Source organism: Nesoenas mayeri (assembly GCF_963082525.1).
Source record: "Nesoenas mayeri genome assembly, chromosome: 2".
Lineage (NCBI taxonomy): Eukaryota > Metazoa > Chordata > Aves > Columbiformes > Columbidae > Nesoenas > Nesoenas mayeri.
In genome coordinates this window covers 146,224,990-146,246,224 of record NC_137543.1, presented here as the reverse complement: position 1 = coordinate 146,246,224, position 21,235 = coordinate 146,224,990, and the positions used below count along the sequence as shown (strand labels likewise).

Sequence of the window (21,235 nt, the reverse complement as noted above, 5' to 3'; positions counted from 1 at the left end):
AATAACTAAGGTTTTTTGAAGGTGCATATGGGAATTTGAAAGCTTGACTAGGGAACTATAAACTAAATGATCTATTTTAATTGAATGAGGCTGATGAAATGCTAAAAAAGAAAGAAATATGCATTGAAGAAAGTAAACTAGATTTAAGGTGCTTAGTGTCTAATAATTTTAAGATGTAGCACTGGCATCTGAAGGAAATCTGATTTTTACACTACATTTTCTTAAAGGATATGAAAAGTGACTGACAATGTCCCTTTGCAACGGTGTTGGGCTGTAAACCACAGTATACTCACATGAACACACACGTTGTAAACTTGAAACATTGGAGAATAAAAAAAAAAAAAAAAGGAAGCACATGGTATAAAATGATAAAAAAGATTATGCTAATAAAAGCCAAATGGCAGCAGGAACAGCAGCAGCAGCTAGAACTGCTGGATAAGGCGCCGGCGCTGTGAGGTCTTGCGCAGCAGCCGTCTGTAGTCATAGGGATTATCTTCGGTTTTACTCTCTTCCAGGGGGCTTTCTGCAACCCTCGACCTAGGGATTAAGCACAGAAGTGTTTCAGAAATTAAAGTAAGAATATTTACCTTGGCAAACACGCTTAATCAACTGCTTAACTTCCTCCCTTGGGTGGGGGTAGGGGGGGAAATAAAAGGAGACAGAAAAAAAATTAACTGACTTTGCTAGGCCTCTTCCCCGGCTGCATAAAGCAGGCACCTCGGAACAAACACATTGTACACTAAGAGTGGATGAACACAGAAGAACAACATGTTCTTCTACAAAGGAGACATAATAGAAGGACATTAAAATGTTGAGAACATCGGGGTGCTGTGCAGTAGTGTTTTCCTCAGGGTTACTGAACCAGATTTTCAGCTACCATAATTGTGTTTGCTCTGTTTTTAACCTGCCTGTGGAGCTCACTGTACATGTCCTTTTTCTTTTTTTATTTTGGAAGCCACCTTTGACAGGCTGGAATGGTGACCTGGCACCAAGTGTTACCACGAAGCAAAATTAAATTAAAACTCAGTTATTTAAAAAGTGTATTACTCTGAAATAACTACATAACATTGTAGTGTTCTACATTAGAGGCATACCTCACCACTGGTCCTACACCAGCACCAAAGTTAAACTGCCAAATAAAAAATATTCAGTGATTCAGTTCTGTAGATTGAAATGGCTGTATAGTCCTTATCCAGATGAGCCCATTCAAGAGCTACTGAAGTGCAGAAATGTTTCTTAATTGCATTCATCTGCCCTCAGAGGTAACAGTGTAAATGTTAAAGTTACACAGATTTTTTTCACTATAGCTGATTAGGATGCAATCAAAGCAGCACACAGTAAAAGGTAAGAAATCCCTTTTAGCGGCAAAATTCTCATTCGTCTAAACCAGAGCTCAGGGTGACACGCTTGGCATAATTAACAATACTAGAAATGCAACATTTTCCACGGGATGTAAACAATATGGTATTTCCCTGTTATTATCAACTTCCGTGCCTTCTCAACCCTTTTCTAAAACAATTTCAAATCCTACCTGAAAAATGCCAAAAAAAAAAAAAAAAGAAAAAAAAAGTAAGGGGCATAAAATATTCCACAACATTTCCTCTGTTAGTATGGATACATTTTGAAACTCAACAATCATCCCAGGCTTAGTGTTTCCCTTAAGCCTTTGACCTAGATACTTTCCAAGTTCTTCTTACATATCTGAAGACACAAGAAGATATAAACATATAAAGATGTATAAATATGTATTTGCATGTGCCATGTGTGCGGGTGCATTGGCAAGAGCGAGAAGCTGAATTCCTTAGCCCAGCAGACCTCACGCTCTCTGAAGTGTGTGTGAAGAGAGGAGGCTGAGCAAGCCCACCCTGTAGTGCTCTCCTCCTCCTGCCCACCCTGGTGGGGTCCACCACATGCGATGGACACGTGTGACACAGGACAACACAAGGAGGCAGCCAAGCTGGTGTCCTGTCTGCAGAAAGTGGGCAGCAAGTTGAGCACACATCCACCCGGTTTAAAGCCCAACTGAGGCAGAAATAGAAGTTTTAGGTTCTGCTTTAGTTTAATTGATTTTAGATCAGAGATTTACAGTAGATGTCCACCCATCTCATCTGGCACTTGGGAAGCCAAAAACTAGCAGGTAGCCTGAACACCAGTCATATAGCAAGCATTTTCCCTGCTGCATAAAGATGAGGAATTTTCAGCTATACATTTTACAAGATAATTTGACAAGATTCCATGAATAAAACAATAGATTTATGTCTAATTTGTTTATGTCTATCTTTCTTTTTATGAATCTTTTGAATATCTCAACAAGTATATACAACATTTTCCCCTATTATTATTTTTTATGAATTACCGCTCAGTAGCTCTTAAAACTGAAGTCCTGCGCTCAGTATCTCTTAAAATGGAAGTCCGGCGCTCAGCTGGGTGTCTCTTCCTTTTTATGGTACAACCACTGTCCTTTGAGGTGGAATCAGTAGATGAAATTTCTTGGTAGTAGATATCTAAATCTAGCACTTTGCTCAGGCTGTCAATAAATAAGTACACTAAGTTAACAGTTTCACTTTTCAATATTATATTCCACATTCAAAAATAAGGCAACAAATTAAATTATTAGTTGTGTCTACGTGTTGAGGATCTAAGAAAATATGTATTTATATATAAGCACAAGAAATGAGTCTCTGAAGCGTGATTCCTGTATGATGCAGATATTGAAAATTTAGAAACGCTAAATACTTTTAGATGTTCATAAAGTAGATATATATGACTGAAATCGTTTGGGTTTGCCATTATACTCATGGAGAGTAATTTTCATGGTATAATTCACCTGACCTATTTTAGATATCTCTTTGAAGAGGAGATGAATGATTTTCCTAAAGATTACCATTTTTTTTTTTTTTTCTGAGTAGAAGAAGAGAGTCTAAAACAATTAGTTCAGATATCGGTGTCAATAATGTAGATGTCTGTTATTTTGTCAGATGAATGCTATCCAGGGTATCGTGTGTACAGAAAAAAAACAATCCCAACATCCCGTTTAGAATGGCTAGAGAAAAAAGAATATCCTAAAAGCAACAACAACAAAAAAGGTTCAGAATTGAATTCTGACATTGGTAGAAAGCAGAAATAACTAACTGATTCCAGTTGTGATGTTCTACTAATACCGAGTCAGCACATGAAAGAAGATGCAGCCATGGAACTGGTTAACTAGATCTAAAATGATTGAAACCTAACTGAGGCCAAATAAGAAAAAACACTGGGGAGCTGCCCAAAAGCTCAAGTATAGAAACACAAATAAAAGGAAGCTATGATGTATGTCAGGAGGTGTGAATGAGGTCTACAGCACACATAAGGATCCAAGATACAGAAGGGCAGAATTTATCTATTGCTTCCTTCATTTCTGCAGAGATCCATCAACATAGGTTAGGTATATTGTCAAGAAAAGACTTTCGGTTGAAATTTGAATAGCTATTCTTAACTGTTATTAATAATTCCTTTTTTTTTTTTTGTTAATTTAATGATCTATTTCCAAACAATCATCTGTTTTTTTAGGAAAGAATTTTAGCAGGCTTTGTATTTTTGCTCATAAAAAAGAACTGGTTGCTCATTTGCTTTCACTGCAATTTTAAGCACCTTCAATTATTTTCTGTGTCAGAACTAGCTTTGATGTGGACCTTATCTTAACTTATTATTGTGCTTGTGTTGCCATGGTAAAGGGCCATGCTATAGGAAAACTGAATGACTGAATTCTATAATGGATTTTTGTCACTGAAAATTGCATATTTTAACTTTGTATACAGTGTCCTTCCTGTGAATCATCAAATTACCAGGCTATTTTAATGCTTTATTCTCCTGGTCAAGAACAGCTAAAAACTATTTCTAGACTACTAATAGTGAAATAATGAAAAAAATTACCTTTCTTTTCTTGGTCTCCGTTTTTCATCTTGTATTGATTTCTAAGAAAATACAAAGTAATTAAAAAATACGAAAGCTTATGCAAAGATACAATTTATCGATATGTTAGGTAGGAGAGTGTTATATATTTTTTGTTAAAAAGAAAATACAGAGAATCTAATTTGCTGAGCAAATGCCTCAGAAAAATCTCTTTTCAGGATCCTTGCGATTAAGAATGAGATTAGCATTGTTACTCCCAAATTTCAGTTGCCATACCGTGAAAAAAAGCTGAAGTGACCGTGATCAGAACAAAATGGAGATCTAAAACTTTCAAATATCTGTAGTTGTTTTAATGAAGTGGATAACACTATCTCACTGAGGCAAAGGTACTGCGATGCCATGAGAATTTCCATGAATACAGGCAATACAGCGGGAGCAGGTATAATCTTCTCATTAATGTCAATGCAGTCTTGTCACAGGTTTTAGTAGACCAAATGGACATATAAAAAGCAATATACTAGGTGGCAAAAGCACCTTTAGGATATAAAACATCCAGAAATGCAGAAGGGAGAGATGTAAAGGAAATACAAATAATTTCTTATCTCTGTCCCTGCAGCCAAAACAATGCTATGATGCAGCATCTAAAGCATCATCACACTTCAAAAGCAATATTTTTAAGTGCAGATGGTCTTAATTTTGATCTTCTGTTTTTCTTGCAAACTGATGAAAACTTATTAGAATTAGAGAATTGTACCACTGCAAAGCCCCTGAGAACCAGAAATCCTGATGGGCTGACACTTGTGCAGGTAAATGCACAAGACACGTAATTTTAAAATGATAGGCTGATCTAAAGAAATAACCCCCAAAATAAACTTTTAGTGCCTTGTATGAGCCATGGACTATTGTCAGACTTTGTTTGTATCTGTGCACCACTTGAGCCCATTTGATATGTAAGGAGATGAGTCAGAAGGCAAGGTGTCTAATTCATATCTGTAACATGTGAGAGAAATAATCTGGTTTTGCAGAAGACAGAGGAAATTTTTCAAAAAATGCATTGTTTTAATTATTTTTTTTTTCCTGGGCTTGATAATCATCTGCAAACACCTGCAGGTCACAAAGATTTTTAATAAGGTAGAAAATTCATGATAGCTAGAAAAGCTGACTGCCCTCAAGTTAGAGCTCAATGGCTTGGCCAAGGTCTGAGAATATACAAACTAGTAGGTCTCATTTCTAAGCTTCAGTGTATAGATATTTATACTGAACCCTTCCCTTACCAGTGTTAGGAAGACAGGCTTCTCTTTTTCACGGCTTCATGAAAAACACAACTAATTGAGGTTAATATTGATTAATGCCTTGAAAAACTGCTGCTAAAAATTTGTTTTAAAATTCCCTGGCATTACTGCAGTTTTTGTTTGCACTGATGTGACGGCTGTTTTCTGACATTGAGCTGGTCATGTAACAAATAAGCTTTCAGAAAATATTATGTTCCTGACAGTATAGTCTCAGCTTTCTAAATGCGAATTTACTTCAGAATTACACTTCACTTTCAAAATTTCCTAATACAGAATTCAGTGTCATGTCTTTCATTTCAGTCCTTTATGTCACCAGTCTTGCTTTCACAAAACGAATCTTATTCTTACATGCCAATTTATTTTTAAGAATGTCATTTATTTTCAGAATACCATGGTTCCAAAGCAGTGTTATTTCAAAGCCACGATAATAAAACATAGCTGTATTTGTCTATTTTGGTATGCCAGACACAGCTCTCCCTGAAGGCCCTGGTGACACCTTCTGTTGAAAGGAGAAGCAATTGCTACGGTTAGTTTATTAGCTGGGCTCTCACCGGCTGTTAAAATAGGTCACAAAGATACAGCCACCTCGAGCAAATGAGTTTAATTGCTTTTCTGTTGGAACTGCTTTCTGAGCTGCTTTTACGTTTTCTCTCTGCTTTCTTACCTTTTTTTTCTTTTAAGGGCACTGACGTCAAGAGTGGAAAGCAGCCCTCGGTATCTGAACTTGGACCACAGGCTATATATAGAGACACTCAAATCCATTAGTCTCCTAGGCTGTTGGTATTTGCCAGTTCCTTCATAATCACAATCTGACACATTTGTAAAGGAAGTTACAGTATGCATACTAATACAGCCTATTTTAATATTTGCTCTCTCTGCAAGATCAAGCACTAATTTAGACACTCAAAATAGCTCTCCGAATGAACCTGTTTCTCTCTCGTGACTTACAAGGAACTACAGAGACCGGGCACTTAATGTGAGTATGGAGAGTCCAAATGCTGCTTATGTATATAAAGAATCTGCATATGTTTAGGTACAAAACTAAAAATTGGCCTGACCCAGGGCGCAAATCAACCTTAATAATATAAATTGAACCTTAATAATATCAAATCCAGTTCAAAATGTGAAGTCTGTGGACTGACTCCTTTCCGGACGACAAAGGTCTTATGTTGTGGTAGAAATGAATACAGGAAATCGGGCAATAAGAAAGACAGTTTAGGTGGGAATTATCTGACGGTCTTAGCCAACAAAAGCTTGCTAAACTCACATGTATTAGAGTGTAGTAGGTGGAGTCCTCAGGATTATTTAATGTCTTAGGCTTCCGTGGCCTCCTTGGGGGTCTCTGCTTTGGGCGAGAGTCTTCTACTTTGGCTGCAACTGTAAAAAAGCAGAAGATAGCAAAGCTTTCTTCTTCACAGAACGGGAGGCTTCAATAAAAACAGGAGAGAATTTCATAAAAGAGAGAAAAAAGTTCCATGTAGCCAGTTTGACTGCTTGCAGTGACCCAAGAAAGCAAGCGGGGCACTTCCATGACCAGACTGGAAAGGGGAGTGGGTTTAACCGTTTGAGGCCTGACTGCCACGTGGACACGTGCCGCATAACGGATGTCAGCCCAGCAGTATGCTGGGCACAGGTTTCTCCTTCTGAAAAGGGTTGATGCTCCACATTCCAAAAAAGGCTCTGAAAGGTAATGGCTACTGGAAGGTTACCATCTCCTAACAGGGACCTGGGTGGTGGGGGTGATATCTTTTCAGACTCAAGTCAATCACTAAGGTGCCGAATGATGGAATTACCATTAGACTTCTGATTCAGAGGTTAGCCCTCTACATTATCAAGGTGTTGACTTTCTGCAGGGTCTCCTGCTGAGGCTGTTCTGTTTCAAGCCAAATCATGTACCACTGAGCAATACGGTGTGACCACATCCATCGCATCCAATGTATTTTTGTTTAGAGTATTCAACTTCCATTTCTATAAAAACTTTCTGCAAATGTGCAAAAAATGTCTCATTCTAATGCAAACAAAACCAAGATTTTAACACAAAATGGAACCGCTGTCCCCTGGCAGTCTCCAAACTCAGAGTTAGACAGTGACATGGGGGTTATACTGGTTGGCACATAGCGAACTACATGAATGTGTTGGATATTTGCTTGTTAAAAATCTATATGCAATTCTCACTGTTCTAAGACATAGGGCTACTAAGGGTTCATGGGCTGATAGGTTCTGAGACCGCAGAACTGACCCTGGGGGGTTGAGGAAACACAAATGAATAGCCTGGTGAGCATGATCACCTTACATTCAGCTCCAGCTATAGGAGAAGTTAATAGGGGGCTACGTGAATTCCTTTCTGATGCAGCAGGTGGGTGTTGCAGGGCAGCAGAACACTTGCAATAGAGATGGGTCATAGGGACACATGTAGGGCAATGAGTGAACACACAGCACAAGGTCTAGGCACAGTGAACCATGTGTCCAGGTATATTGCATAATATGGTGAGGTTTTAGATTGTTCCTGTCCCATCACAGAAGTATTCAGAGAACAGTCCATGGGAGAAAAAACATCTCCTTTCTCATAAATGAATATAGTATGAGGGTGGCATGAGGGTCTGCTCCCAATGAATTGCTGAGGTGTGTTTTGCCGATCTAATCCTCTTTCACATGAAGTGAACTCCATAACCCCAATGTGCTAACTACATGTGATTGAGTCTCAGAAGGAAGAATGTATTTGGTCTCTAATGACCATCAGAAACCATTTTACATGACAAAAATAAAAACTCTCCCATGTACATCGGGTATCTTTTTAATTAAGGAGGTGGTGCAATCATTTAAAATGAGAAACGATCAGCAATACATCAGTGTTGACTCCTGCAAAATTAGCTGTGCAAGTTTTTTGTTATGTGTGATAAATAAAGGCTTCTAAAGGTCACGGATATACAGAGGAGGCAGGATTAATAATGTTAATTTAAATTGTAGCTGGATAATGATTACATTTGTTGTTTTAGTTCCTTATCTGAAATGCAGACTGCTTCTCATGTAATGAATGAACAAATATCTTTTAACATTTTGCACTTAAGAGAACAATGGTGTTTTTCTAAGCCAGGGTACAGATAATTCATGTTAAACAATGACATTTAGATGCAATAAATTCATTTCAGTAACCTGCATTAAATATAAATCACATTATTTGATTTGAATAGGTATAGCAGGCTTGACTGTGCTCTTATGTGGGCTGTTGAATTTCAAGTGGGCCACCTGGAGTTATCCAAGCTTCCATTTGTGACAGAGGCATATCTTCCTTATTTTATTTTTAAACACAACAGGAGCCTAAGATGGAAACAATGCCTAAAAAAAAAAACCCCTTAAAATTCAGTATAGTTGAATAGAAACACTTAACCCTGTGTCTGTAGGACATTTTCAAAAATCGTACCAAAAATCTTGACTGCATGAAAATCTGGAAAAAGAAAATGAAACCAAATTAGGAACTTTTGGAAAATCCCAAGGAAAATGCTCTCATACCTAAAAAGAATTATCGTTCCCTAAGAATTCATCACTATATTTGCTTTTACATTATTTAATTCATCACTGTCAAACACACAAAGCATTATCGTATTCTAGATTACAATTTTTTCCAGCTGAAGTTACTTGTATACTTCTTGCATACGTGCTCTGCAAAGAAGACTCCTCTTACATTCAAAAACCATCATTTCGACAATGATAAGGGTTTCGGTAAAAATAGCTTTTCATCTCAGCTTCTGTGTTGTACATATGTATGAGCTATGCAAAAGAACTGAGGGGACAGAAATACCATGTTGGGGCAGCCAGACTTCTAAGCTTGCACCTCCATCGTTCCTTTATAAAATTGCAGAGGGCTGGAAATGCAATTCTCAGTGTTGTCTCCAAATCACACAGTAAGTAAAAAATAGTTTGATGGATTTAGCTTTCTTTGTTTCACCAGAAAGTGAACCTGTGATTTTCTTCTGTACTTAGATTTTTGTGTTCATTGCTACTGAAATAAAGCTGATGTGGTAGTTGCTTGTATTGGATAACTCACTGTGCAAAGTAAAATTTGCTTTTTCATTAGTTGCTGGTAATTCCAGAACTCGTTTACTTAGTGGAATTAAAGGTGGAAGGCAAATTAGATACCCAAGCCCGATAAATGGTTAGTTTGATGCGCTTGTTTTCCAGATGGCCTATACCTTTCTGCAGTAGGCAATGAAGCAGAAAGCAGGAGTAAAACCATTCACTTATTAATAGGCCAATTATGTTGCTTCTAGAGTCCATTACAAAGAAGAGCTTTCTATTCAAGCTCAATCTCTCCACAGTGAAATATCTTAGAGCCCATTTTTCCTTAGGACTGCAGGTATCTCTAGCAAGATCTGGCCATGTACTTCACATGTAAAGGGAAAACCAAGGCTTTCTCTATCTAATAAACATTTAACTACATACGTCACAACATTGATATGAAAACCATTCATAACAGCAGCTGCCAAAGCACTTTTAAAATGTCAGGCGGGCACTATCATCCCAATCCTACTAGCAGGGTAAATGAGACGCATAAAGCAAGACACACCGAGACTTGTTACGTCCCAGCTGGTCGGTACCACAGCTAGTGCACAGGATACGTCCCACTTAGCTGGTGGCACAGCTAAGGAGCAGGACCAAAGGCCTGTGCTGAGGCTCCCGGCTCTGCAGCCAGCCTGTGTCCTACGGTTGTATCTACCTGCACAGGTGCTGTCTGTGCTGTGACACATTCCTGTGCCTTAGAAGCAACGCATAGGAGAAACTGGAAACAAAAACATTTGATGCTACACAAACATTCATTTTTAAAGGCTTTACCAACAGGAAGATGAGTTGAACAAGTTGAAAGGGACAAAGATTTTCCTCAAACTGCCCAAGTGCATGCAGTCAGTACTCAATTAGTCAAAAGAAAGATGTTTTGCTTTTATTTTGAACCTTAGCAAATGTCAGCAATGCTGTAACCCATACTCAGGAAGTGACATCTCTCTGCTGCCCAAACCTGAAGCAGACTGTCAAAACATACATTTGGTCAAGTGATGACGGAAAGTCTAATAAAAGTTAAGGTAATTCTCCATGACAGTGAATGAATTACAGAGTCAGAGGTCAGCAAAGGAGTGTGCATGGTGTGGCTGCCAGGTAACATTAAAGAAGGTTTAACAAAACTAAGGAAAATTCCTTATTCTTATCAGTATCTCAGCCAGCTTGTCTAACACCACTCCAAAGGTTCTTACATAACTTGCACACACAACCTTGGACTCTATGGCGTTCAATTACAATGTATTACTACTTTCACACTCAGTCCTCACTGAAAGCTCTAAATACACTTAAAAAATAAGAAAAGGGACAATGAAATATAGGACCAGCTCATTTCATATATATACATCCTGAATACCACCAGAAACTACGGAAACTGCGAAGAGCTGCATGTGCTTGAAACATTCAAGTGTGAGCAAGAAATGCTTACATAAAGATGAGACCGTATCAACAGCCCTTTAGGTTGAACTGTGTCTACACATTCTGACATACGATAAGCTTGGAAGACAATAATCTTGAGGAATCAACAACCACAGATGCTAATGTAAATTAACATATGACTTACAACAGATCTTATACTGAAGACTGGAGAAATAGTGTGGTTACAGCTGTGATAAGCATCTAAGTGATGAAAGGTCTCTATTTACTAGGCCACCTGGCAAAACAGATAAAACTGTCTTCAGGTCATTTAAGTGAAATGTTACGTGTTTGATTCAGTGTCATTCCACATCTTGTGGGGATAGGAAGTATAAAGACAGGCTCAGAACAAAGCAGGAAGAAAAATAAGAGGGAGAGCAGTGAACTGGAATTCCAGGATTTGACAACAAGAAGTGAACAGCTACTACTGCTTACAACATTTATGTGCATACCTTTTTACTGTCCTAATAGTACACAGTATTAGGATTTAGTTACTCAAGTTTGGGATTTGCACATAGAAAAGCACTGCTCTCTAACATTCTGGTCAGAAATTTTTAGTTATTGTTTATTCATGGGATGTTTACCACAGCCAGGTTTGGAAATTACAGTTGATGGGTGCAAATACTTAGCAGTCTGGAGAAAACAGAGGCATTATTCTGGCACAGACCTACAATTAGGAACTGCAAGAGACCAAGAACTTCCTGACTTCATCCAGCAGGAGCTGGGAGTGCTGGATCTCTTGCACCTAAGTCCTGTGAGATCCACTGCGGGAAGCAGTTTCAGTCTCTAGCTGACACTAAAACTCTCATTTCGGAGCATCTGGTGACCTGGGATTATTGCTATTTAGGAGAGGATGTTTAAGGAAAATGGCTGTACTCCACTTCTGTGACCTCCCAGATCTTATACTCTGCATGGATCTGACCAGTTCCCCACACAGATCTTCTGTGGCCTGGTGTCCACTCCAGTAGCTGACAATGATTGAACAGCAGAAGCACTTGACTACCCTGCTTTTCTCCAGTCCCACCTTGGTGGTCCCTGGCTGGCCACTCACTTGTGAAGAAAGACCAGCCCGTGAACACTGCTCTGCTCGCCCAGGGCTACATGGGCTCCCTTCTTGCAAAGGCTGCCCACAAACCCCACACAAACAGTGCTGCGGCAGCCTACAGCAGGAGGAATCCTGGATGAAAACCCTGCCCATATCACAGCTTTGTGTTGCTGAAAAAGTTCCCAGCTGCACTGGAGTTCCTTGCACCATGTAAATTTATTTCTAAATATAGAAAATTCTCTTCCTGAGATTTTTGTACTTGAACTGTCATTTAATACTTACAAGGATGAGCGCCATGATTCATCTGGAGAAAAAAAGAAAAAACTTGCTACCATAATGATCAAATTCTCCTCACTTCAGGCTTTGACCTCAAAAAACTTGACAGTGGCTCTTTGTGCATCTCTTCTGACACCACTGTAATCCAAAGCTCACTAGCAGTCCAAAGTTGCAGTCCTGAGATGCAGCCATTATGTTTAGTTGAATGCATTTAGCAAGCAAATATAACCTACTCAGAAATTCAAGCCACAGGAAATGTTTATTCCAGGAAACTTGTGCAGCTTGCTTTATGGATTTTTATAAATACAAATAAATTCACTTAAGAACAACTTAACCTTGTGGATTTAAGATTATTTTTTTTTTCTCATATGTTCTTTAAACTGCAGGCTTTGTATTTTTATTAAAATAAACAGTTTTGAAAATCTGAACATCTGTCATAGTACACCATCCAGCTGCCCCACAGTTCCTCCTCTTCTGTGGGTAGCAATGTAATAAAATATTTCATCAGAGGAGCCAGTAAATTCTCAAACTGAACAATGGCCATCTACCCACTGATGAAGGCAGATGAGTATTCCTATCTGGCATAGAGCTATAAAACACGATTCACATGTTATGGCTGTAAAACGACATATAAAACTAGTGAAGCTAAGGAAGAAGTGTAAATAAATGTAAATGACCAAAGTAATTACAAATAGGTAAATGCTACATGATTTAAAGAACAGCTAAAGCTAAACAGATATTGCCTTTGTAAAGGTAGGACAGCAAAGGTAGTCCTAGAGGGAAATCAGTAGTAAAATAATATTCTTCTGTAAATATGTGTGTATAAATTACACTGTAACACATAATGTTGGCAAGAATGTAGGAAAGCTCCTCCCTGTTTAATAGACAGTAGATCACTCACCATGTCTACTCGCTTCACTTCAGCATGATAGTCTGCAGTGAGTCACTTCAAGTGTTTGTTTTATGTAGTTATCTTCCTATATAGCATATAGGAAGAAAGTATGATATTCAGAATGCTGATAACTCCTGTGCTGTAGACAGCCCAACCTAAATGAACTGAACACAGGCCTGTTTTTACTTAAATATTGTCTACATCTAGTTAGGTCAGGTTTTCTATAATAAACTTCTACTTAAGAGAACACAGCTTTGTGATCGGGCTCTGTAATGCTTAGGCTCCAACTGGCTTACAGGCAAGCTAGGGAATTACCACAGTGTTTTCCTTCAGTACCCTGTGCATTGATCAGATCTGGAATGGAAACAGTCTTCCTGTTGTAGGAATTACATTCAAATGTAGAAAAAGAAAGTTCATGTTCCACACCAAGAAAGGTCTTCCAGTGGACTGGTTAGCAGTTAGAAATCTGGCTGTGGGGATGTGAGAAAACAGGGCCTGGGTCGCTGCTGCCATCGCTCCATATCCCCAGTGAGCAGCTGAGCCTGGTGCCCACTGTCACACTGTGCTGCAGTGAGTGAAACTTCATGTCATGGCCAGGAAGGCTGGCAGAACATGGTGTCTGGCTGAAGCCCAGACGGCCTTCTTTCTTACTTTTTCAAAGTTCAATGCCTGGCAAAAGTCACCTTCATTACATTTATCGTGAGTAGCCATACAAGTTGTCTGAGGTGTTTGGGCAAACAACAGAAACCAGGAAACACAAACTATGGCTGCCCAGCTCAGAGCAGTGGGGCAAGAGGGACAGAGGAGCCAGACCCAGCTCCAAGTGTGATACTGCCTGGTGTATCAAGAGAGAGTTTGCTACAGAAAGACTGGGAACATGAGTTCTAACAAGAACTGAATGAGGACTGTTTTTGGGGTGGTTTGACTTACTGGAGCAAAGCATTCAAGTGATTGACTGGCAGTGACCAGGCTGGAAGGGCCAGTTTAGTTTGAGATAGAGGGGCCCAGCTCATGCTTTATGATGTTTAAGGGCAGGTATCAGCAGGTGGGACAACTTTAGTTGGCCTGTGCTTTAGTGGCAATTTCTCTGTAGTGAGTTCAGTTATAGCTTCTTAGTCAAATAGCACCCACTACTCCATTTTAAATGCAGTCACCTTTGAAAAGAGTAGCTCCTCTCAAGCTCTGTATCCACCTTGTCTACATGCCAACTTGCACCAATTTAATAAAAAACAAAGCGTGTGTCCATCATATTTATTTTGAAAAAAAAATTGCAAAAATTCTGCATGAGGCATGTGTTGCTGACATTGTTTGCAAAAGGCAGTCAAGACAGCAAACGTTCAATTTTTGCATCCATAAGATAAAAAGCTGGGGACTTGTAAGGCATCAGAATTTCTATAAAGATTTTGCCTGGTGCACAGAAGAGCTAAGTGTTGTTTTGTCACATATGCAGACATTTGTCGGGAGAAAACATAGAGAAAATAAATCCTCCTTTTGTTAAGGCCACACAACATTAGCTTGTAAAAAAAATCTTATTTCCTTCTATTTATTAAAATGAGGCAAAAGACCTGATCTCTTATGCAACTCAACAACTGTTTCAGTGTTGTCGTAAAAAGCATTTTGACTCTGTTCGAAGAAATGTATGACATTTTTCATGTCAGTGTTCAAAGGGATACAATGCAGCACTTTCACACACACTACCATTGGCAAAACACTGTATTATAAGATGACAGAGGTTTAAAGCAGTGGGACAATTTCAGAGATAAAGGGAAGGGAAGTGTCTGACTGGTCAACACTTTAAGCAGGTTTGCATGCACAGATGACGAACTCTGGCATCCTTTTGCTTCCTGTAGAGCTACTTAAATTTATAGCAATGTGAAGGGTAGACTGCTAAATTTTGCACATGGCATGAACATAATGATATATTTTCACCTGGTTCACTTGTGTAAGTAGTGAGATCTTTAACTGATAAATCAGGGATTTGTGTATTCTCTTTCCCTCTATATATCTCTCTTCTCTAGCTTCTGTAGGAAAATATGTAAGAAAAAAGAGTTATTTTCCAAAACGTGAATTCCTCAAGTTTATCTTGTCAAAAATCAGCAATATTTAATAGAGAACTCAGTACAAACCTGTTAATGACAAATACGAGCACTGTTCTGTCTTTAATGAAAGATAATGGCACTTATTTTTCCATTTCACATCTGTCTTCTCTTAAAGTCTTTGGTTTTGGAAACAGGTTGAACTATATGGATTATCTACTACCAGCCAGTTTGCACTTAGAGGTTTAGATTTTGTAAACACCAGGCCCTCATTTTAGCATCTTGCCCATTTGAGAGAACTGCAAAGTTGGGGTGAAGTACTTTTAGGGTCTCTTCAATGTAAGAGTGGGAACAGAAAGAAGTTTCAGCATACATGACAACTGAATCCACAATGTTATAATGAAAATAGTACAATTAGCTCTGGGCAGCAAGGGACAGTCCTGGACATGGCCCCAGATGAGCAGGGAGGAGCAGAGATCTTCCCCACAGGCAGTGCGGTGGCACGGGCTGGCACAAGTCCCCCTGCAGAAATGGAAACCAGCCCCGTCATCTGCCACATTTGCCCTCAAATTCCTCCACATCTGCGGCCCAAGACACAGGCTGAGGAAGTCTCTTATTACATCTATTCCAACTGAAGAGACGTGAGCAGCTCAGTCAGCTGTTGTGGATTTCCCCATGGGCACAAGCCTTAGCGATCTGCCTGAATCCCATGTCTTCCACCTCGATTCTCCCGGTACTCCTCTCCACTGCCGCCTAACCTGCCCCAAGTGTTAATTGGCCCCGTTAACTGGAATATAAACAACTTTAGAGTGTATTTTCAGAGGTAATAATGTCCTCTTAAGTGTCTGAGTTAAATGGATGCCAATTATTGATGAAACTTTACTTGCAATTTTAAGAACATGCCCACCAACATGGTTACAAGTTTTGACAGCCTCAGTTGCATTTGGGGATAGTTAAAACTTTACTCAGCATAAATGTGACAAACTTTGGTAAACTGTTTGACACAGTATCTAAAAAGAATATTTTGTTTTTGAAACATAGTCCCATATCTTACCAATAGCACACACAGATGAATAACACGAGTAAAAAAGAGCCAATGAGGAATATTTACCGAACAAAAGTATTTCTAGAGATGCTATGTCTACCTCTCACAATGCGTCATTCACCAATCTAAATCAATACTGAAACAAAATATCAAGAAAAATGGTGAATATGTAAACCACAATAAAGTTTGGCTACTTCTCTGGAAACTATGTTCCAGACGTATACTGACACAGTACCAAACCAAACAGCGTGAGTTATACAAGAAGCCAGAGCTAGCTCATTTAGCCTTTAAAGTAATGACTAGGAGCTGCTTCTTGACAGACCTGTTTACAAATGAGAAGTCTGCTCACAGTAAGGTTCAACATTACCTGGCTGACAAATATGAGAAGGAAGTCGACCATTAGCTTGCTTATCTTTGGACAGCATCACGGGTCTCAACTGATGTGACAATATCATTTCATTCAATTTTTGTTGCAATGCTAGGTAATCTTCAGATAATTTCGATATCTGAAAAATATAACACAGGATTTTACATTATTATATAAGTGCATATGTTCCAAGGCAATCGAAGGTAAAACAGTGAGAATGAATTTAAAAGGTATTGCTCCACCTACTGCATTTAGGCTCCTACCGCACTTATCTTCCCTACTCCTCTTAAAAAAAAAAAAAAAGAAAAAAGAAGAGAAGAAAGACATGTAGGAAACTCCACACTGCAGCCTAGTCCTGCAGGTACTTTATCTTGGGTCACACATGTGAGCAGATGATGCCTTGCTGATGCAAAATAGCTTCTACAGCTGTAGGCAAACTTCTCTGCACATGCGTGAGTCTCTGACATTGACACACCAGCTTCTATTTGCATTTACAGAGACATTTCACAAGTTAATTGATTTAATACCTTGCCTGGTAAACACACATTTCGACAAAGGCAAAACTGCTGCATTTAACCTAAACCAGGTTAAAACTAGCTTTTTTTTTTTTTTTTTTCTGCCAGTGCTCTAACTTTGCCTTTCCCTCCTTCCTGAAAAGGGTACTTTCTCTTGCAGCTCAAAATATGCATTTTTATAGAACACTTATTACAAAATCTCAGTCTCAGTTTACAGAGTGAAATTTTGCCACTGAAGCCAGTAAAATAACTTTGCCATTCTGTCATTGCTCAGAGTCTACTGAGATTGCCCAGAGTATTATGCTCAACATATGTAGCTTATAAGCTTCTTACCTGCCGTGAAAAGGCTGCCAAATCACAAGCCTCTTTCTCTGAGTCTCCCTTCAGCGTCTTAGAGTTTTCAGCCTCCGTATTGGTGCTTTCCTTGTCTTTTGTTGGTTTGGGATCATTATTTTGAACGTGTACTGCTTCTGTTGGCTCCTTTATAGTTTTCTCTTGAGTTTTGCAAGGTAGTTTCCCTTCTTTTCTGAGTTGTCCCCTTCTTCTGTAACATCGGTAACTGCTCTGAATAACCACTGCTGCCTTCTCTTTGTCTTCTGAACCTTGTTTTTCTGCCTCAACTTGCTTCCGTGAGCCTCTTAGTGACTGTCTTCTTATAATTCCTTTATGTCCTGTAGGCACCACTGCTTCATGTTTCAGATGGTTTCTTTCCACATCTCTGTCAGTCCTGGGCTGGACTACAGCAGATTCTTGGTTTTGTCCATTTGCACTGAGCGTGTCTTGATTACCTTGCTCTTGCTGGGAACAAGGTTCAGCTGTGACTTTGACACAAGATTTCCTAGACAGCTCTTCCGAAGAGGCTTGTTCTTCACCTTCACCAACATGTTCTACTGAAGGGTTCTGCTTCACAGAAGCTCCCTCTCCTTTGGTAAATGTTTCCTGTTGCTCCTGTATGTTCCTTGTGTCAATGTACCCAGAGCACTCACTGTCAGTAAGAGCATCAGCTTCATCTTGAGTCTCCTCGTTTGCTGCCTCTTCCTGTGTATCATTTTGAGCTGGCTGCAGTTGTGCTTCAAGGAATTCCACAGCAGACAATTCTTCCTCTGCTATGTTTTTGTGCTCTTCCTTCATTTTTTTACGGACTCTGTAGCCTCTGTAATGGCTCTGAACAATGACAGCTGCTTCTTCTTCTGTTTTAGTAAGGGCACTCTTCACTCCAGCTGGACTTTCCTCTTCAAGCTCTTCATCCTCTTCCTTTTCCTTTTCACTAATTGATGCTGCATTTTCAGTTTGTTCCTTTCTAAGTGATTGCCTGAATGGAAGAGAGTTTTGGGCAAAAATTATAGCCGAAGGAGATGAAAGAGAATGACAACTTTACCTCTGGTGGTGTTTGTGTACTAAATGTCAACCTGATACATTGTAACACTGGAAAGACTTAGTGCATAGAGCTGGAATTGAAGTCAGCAAACCAATCTCTGTCTTTCTGATGATTATTATTTCTTAAAGTGAAAAGGGACATCCCCTGTTAAACTGTTCATGGAAAATTGCTAAGGGGACAATCTTGGCTGCATGAGGGCTGAAAAAACAGGAAATAATTAATTTAAATGTTAACAAAAACATAAGGCAGAAACTTCTGAGCACCTCAAATATGCATAAATACATACAATACTAAATGTGTTAATGAAAGAAATCTGCCCCAAGTCACACTAGAAATGCAAAAAGAATGATCCTTGGTCTAGGTCAAATTTAAAAGATCTTTTCCCTAGAATGTCTTTGTTACTATCAATAAAACTTCAGTGCCAGGTGAAACCTGCCACCCTTTTCCTTCCCTCTGAAAGACTGTGGGCTCCTTCACAGCCTTTTGCACCCCTCTGGACTAGTGTCCATCTACTTAAATGCTATCATTGAAAAAATGATGGTGATGAGGAAAGTGCTACTAGCTCCACTTCAGAGACTGGGACTACAACTACATTGTGGAGATGTTTAGAATGTGATTGACCTCATCTAACTTTTAGCTGTTTGGTCTGAGCAAGGCAATATTGTTGATCTTTCCCTATTCCCTGGGCTTAAAAGTATGAGAAAATTGGCTACTGACGTTAAAAACCTCCACATAAATGTACATTGCCTCTGCATACATATCTAGAATAATTCTAATTTGTTCAATCTTTACCTTGCATTGCCGCTCTTCATCAGTCTACTTACTGAAAAGGGACACATTTGAATGACATAAGAGATCGAAAATAGCACTACCTCCTCCTTTTGAAGATCTTCCTCTCCTGGTATCCTCTGTAGTGAGACTGAATTGTTATTGCTGCTTTGTTTCTTGTCTCAGCTAGTTCTTTTCTTTTCTTCCTGACTAAGTATCCTCTGGCAACTGATAAAAATTGTAATATAAAACAACCTTAGGCAACAAGCAATAGCTGTCCCACGCATTTCAGAAAGTCAAATGATAATAGTGTTAAACACAGAACAATAGCAAAATATGGACCATAGTGGTTATTATGATTACATTTAATCTGAAATTATTCCGTCCCACAAAACCTTTTTGAGATTTCAGAAAGTTGTACTCCTTCTACATGAGGTTACAAACAAGCTCTTTCTTTGTATTTTATTGGACTAAAGAAAATACAGGAAGAGGCAGAATGATGCAGAAGCGCAGTGCTATAGAAGTGCCTCTAGAACACAGTGCTCTCAGTTTCATGTACCTGCTTGGCCTGATTCAAGCAATTGATTTGACTCAGTCTTTCATTTCCCTGGGAAATGCCTGATTATCAGGCTACAGAGATTACCAGGCTCTCTTCTGGCACAGGCTTGAAATTAGCTGAATATTCACTAGATCAGAGAGAAACTGAAAATTTTATAGCTCAGCAGTTACAGAAGACTTAGCTCATGATCCCTTTGCAAAGACTCATTATTCAAAATAAAAAAGCTCAGCCTGGAAGATGTGCTAAGCTCCACAGTGACCAGGTACACTTTGGCTTGTGCCTTGTGGGAGGCACAAGTCCAAGTTTCTGGTCTGAATAAGGACTCAAACATGGCTATTCCCTGAGATGTGTAGGTGCTGAGTAGTCACTAGGGGCTAGATGCAGTTGTTGGCACATGGGTATCTGGTGCCATCTGAAGTGCTCCAGGATAGCCAACGGATCTATGTGGAGCTGGCAGAAACAACAAGACAGATGGGACATTCTGGAGAGAGAAAGCTGGGTATCTCACATGACATAAAGCTAAAGGCCAGGCAAGATAACCCAGGGCACCTCAAATGACACTAGATACCAATATGGGGGCAAATGAGCTGAGCATTTGGTGGTTTTGAATAAAATGAATCGAACTCTAGGTTCTGCTGACTATAAGAAGAGTTTAGACACCTAGGTCACTTTTAGACATTTACACTGAAGTGTCTTAATCAAAAACTGAACTGCATTCAGAATGTTGCCTCAAAAATTCCTGAACTTGCAAATAATTCCCTAATGGGAACTGGCACAGTCTCCACAGTGCTCTGATTTGGACAAGTCTGCAATTCCAGGGATTCAGCACAAATCTGCCAATCCCTTGCAAAGTAAAAAGAACATAGTATTTTATCAAAATATTTCTGTTGAACTCTAATTCCAAATGCAGTACCAAGACTATGGAGACAGAGGATTCAGGTGATTTAAATACCACAAGGAGCTGGTAGATAAGGGAGCTCTTACTCCAGCTCTGCTGAGAGCGTTCTGCATCACAGGAAAAGGTCAAGCTCACTTAAGAATGGGAGGGGAGCATAAGCAGCCTATTCCAACACATTAGTGTAACTTAGTGCTAGGTTTTATTTGCTTTAGCATTCCGTACTCAAAATTTAGACCATCTTGGGCTCCACCAGATGTGTTGGTTCAGTCTAAGAAGCACTGTATAAATGGGACATAAGTTACATCTTGATAATTTCATATAGAGTAAAGGAGCCCAAATACTTATTGGAAGAGGCACAATTGGTTTTTATACTGCAGTCTGACAGAGCCTTAGAAAAGTGCAAATTGTAAAGCATTTGGAACAGTTCTAGAATTTCTTGGACTTCTGAGACAATCCTCATTCTGTTTTCATGCAAAAGCAATTCAACAGGAGTCATTGTGAAACAAGTAACATTGTCAATGGACATACCAATTAATGCTATGTCTGGTCTTTTTAGACTTATTCTAGTTCACTTTTGAAGTTTCTCAAGAACTTTGTTGTGAGACAGTAGCTGTCTTAATTTTGTTTTCAAACTGGAAGAGGAGTTTTGTATTGCTTTAGAGATAAATGCGGAGGAAAGGTGTGTGACCTGAGAGCACTAAATAAAAATAGACTTCCATTTTTATTCTGGCTTCTCATGCACTGAAGAAAGTTGAAACGAAACTGCACACAAGACAGAGAAGGTGGACAAGAAGAAACATTGGGGAGATC

The 21,235-nt window shown here is 39.2% G+C and overlaps 1 protein-coding gene across 1 annotated transcript in view; it reads right to left on the bottom strand.

Moving 5' to 3' along the window:
* Positions 1-422: 422 nt before the first annotated feature.
* Positions 423-21,235, bottom strand: part of LOC308053369 (myosin-IIIa-like) — a gene marked incomplete at both ends in the record, with an annotated part of 55,602 nt that continues 34,789 nt past the window's right edge. Inside the window, 7 exons of the mRNA XM_080364219.1 lie at positions 423-537; positions 2,357-2,527; positions 3,913-3,953; positions 6,451-6,560; positions 16,308-16,446; positions 17,156-18,089; positions 18,993-19,023. Of these exons, the coding sequence (XP_080220345.1) occupies positions 423-537; positions 2,357-2,527; positions 3,913-3,953; positions 6,451-6,560; positions 16,308-16,446; positions 17,156-18,089; positions 18,993-19,023 (1,541 nt within the window). The remainder of the gene's footprint in view (positions 538-2,356; positions 2,528-3,912; positions 3,954-6,450; positions 6,561-16,307; positions 16,447-17,155; positions 18,090-18,992; positions 19,024-21,235) is intronic.